Genomic DNA, 1924 nt, shown 5'->3' with positions numbered 1-1924 from the left:
ATGGAACAAGACAATTTATATTTGAACTAAGAAAAAAACCATTGCATTGTCTTATTAGAAGTTCATATTATCTAATCATCTTATTTTAAGAGTAAAGATACTACTTCCATTGTCAAATCATCTCATTTACCTGCTCAAATTAAGGGTAAATACACTTAGTTTAAGAAATTTTTACTTATTTCTAGATAGTTTTTGTAGTGTGCGTTCACGCCCACCACCAACAAACCTCTCAATCTGCTGCCACCAAAAACTTTCTTTCTTTATTTTTATTTTTATTCATTTTTTTTATTTTTTTTTTTTGAGCGGGTGGTAAACAGCAGCTAGGTTAATACTGCGTTCAAATAAATCTTTTTATGCATGCCGGGCGCCTCCGGGCGCATCGCTGCAGCAGGGGAGCAGCTTTAATCGACGTTTCATAATGCCGATGGGCATTACGCTGCCGTGTGTTATGCAGTAGTTAGGCCGTCGTTTGACAGAAGTTCTGGACTCGTTACGAAACTCCATTTATACGCCCCCAAAAAAAAAAATCCATAGAAAGTTTGCCGTATGCTACCGTTTTAGGAGATTCTGGGACGTCAGACATACGCTGGATAAATCAGCAAGGTGTAACAGGGGCCTTAGCTGTCAGCAGGAAAGTCAGAAAGAGTTGGAAACCAACTCAGACTGTCACCCAAGAGAAAACCTTTAACTGCAAAGATGCATAGAAAATTAAAGTTCAAGATTTAATAGAAAGTTCATGACATTGTGCTGATCTAGAAGCTATAAAGGAAACTTACAGAACTGGTTTTGGGTCCAGTCGCTGCTGCGCTGTCTCGAGCCAAGGCTACGATGACATTGCTCTTCTCTCCAGCCCAGTGAACCACCATCTGGTTATGAGAGTCGTTCAGGTTGGCCTGTCGGGTACACATCAATCAAAGCAAAGAATCAGATTTGAATATAAAAAAATATATACATTTTTTTATTTAGAGCTCAGAATTGTGCAGATAATTCTCAGTTTCAGTGAAATATTGTAAAATATGACTCCATCTTCTACGTAACGTTCTGTTGGAGCAGTGGCTTAGCTGTAGCTGAGAGGAAGCAGTTGGATCAGCTGATCGGGAAGAACAGCTCTGTGATTGGATGCCCTCTGGACTGGAGGAGGGGGGAAACAGATGGATCCTAACTAAATGAACATCACTGTTGGATAATGTCTCCCCCCCATGCATGAAGCTGGTGCTGAACTGGAGAGCTCCTTCAGTGACAGCCTGCTGCACCTTAAATGCACCAGGGAGCGTTATCACAGATCCTTCCTCCCAGCAGCTGGAAGACTCTAGAACCACCACTGTTCCCAAAAACATGTTTTCACATTCATGCTGATTCTGCACAGTTTCTACCTTAATCAGATAAATAACCTGCTGATGTCATTATGCTGTTGCTGCTATTTTCAAATATCCATTACTGGAAAAAGTTGGTTATTTATTCTGCAGGTGAAAATTATTTATATTGTTGAAACACTTTGCAGTACAGTGTTTTATCGTTTATCTTTTCACTCTTAACTATTATGTTATTCTTAAACACTTTTCTAATGTCCACATTTGTGTGACCATTTTTTTCTATAATCTTTTTGCTGCTTTAAACTCTAGAATTTCCCCATTCTGGGACAATAAAGGATTTTCTATTCTATAGTAAAATAATAATAGTGACTAAGAGACAATGCAACTCATTTCTTCTCACATGGTTTGCTTTAAAGGTACACTATGCAACCGGTGTTGATTTTCCAGTGAGGCTCCCCCCAGAGGGCGAAAGTAAAAGTGCACTGTCGTAAATATGCTCAGCTGTTCTCCTGGTTTCTCCGTCAAGCCAGGCGCGGTTGTTTTGAGCTTAGCAGACAGGCGAACGCAACGAATCACCATGTAAGTGACTATTTTGTTACAATTTTCGAGTT

The 1924-nt window shown here is 39.7% G+C and overlaps 1 protein-coding gene across 1 annotated transcript in view; it reads right to left on the bottom strand.

The window, feature by feature from the left end:
* LOC107103836 (sortilin-related receptor-like) overlaps nucleotides 1–1924 on the bottom strand; it is a gene marked incomplete at its 3' end in the record, with an annotated part of 77432 nt that overhangs the window by 40086 nt on the left and 35422 nt on the right. Inside the window, exon 2 of the mRNA XM_015403672.1 lies at nucleotides 777–893. Within this exon, the coding sequence (XP_015259158.1) occupies nucleotides 777–893 (117 nt within the window). The remainder of the gene's footprint in view (nucleotides 1–776; nucleotides 894–1924) is intronic.

The sequence above is a fragment of the Cyprinodon variegatus genome, unplaced genomic scaffold (assembly GCF_000732505.1).
Source record: "Cyprinodon variegatus isolate N-32 unplaced genomic scaffold, C_variegatus-1.0 Scaffold1539, whole genome shotgun sequence".
NCBI lineage: Eukaryota > Metazoa > Chordata > Actinopteri > Cyprinodontiformes > Cyprinodontidae > Cyprinodon > Cyprinodon variegatus.
This window is presented reverse-complemented; position numbering and strand designations above follow the sequence as displayed.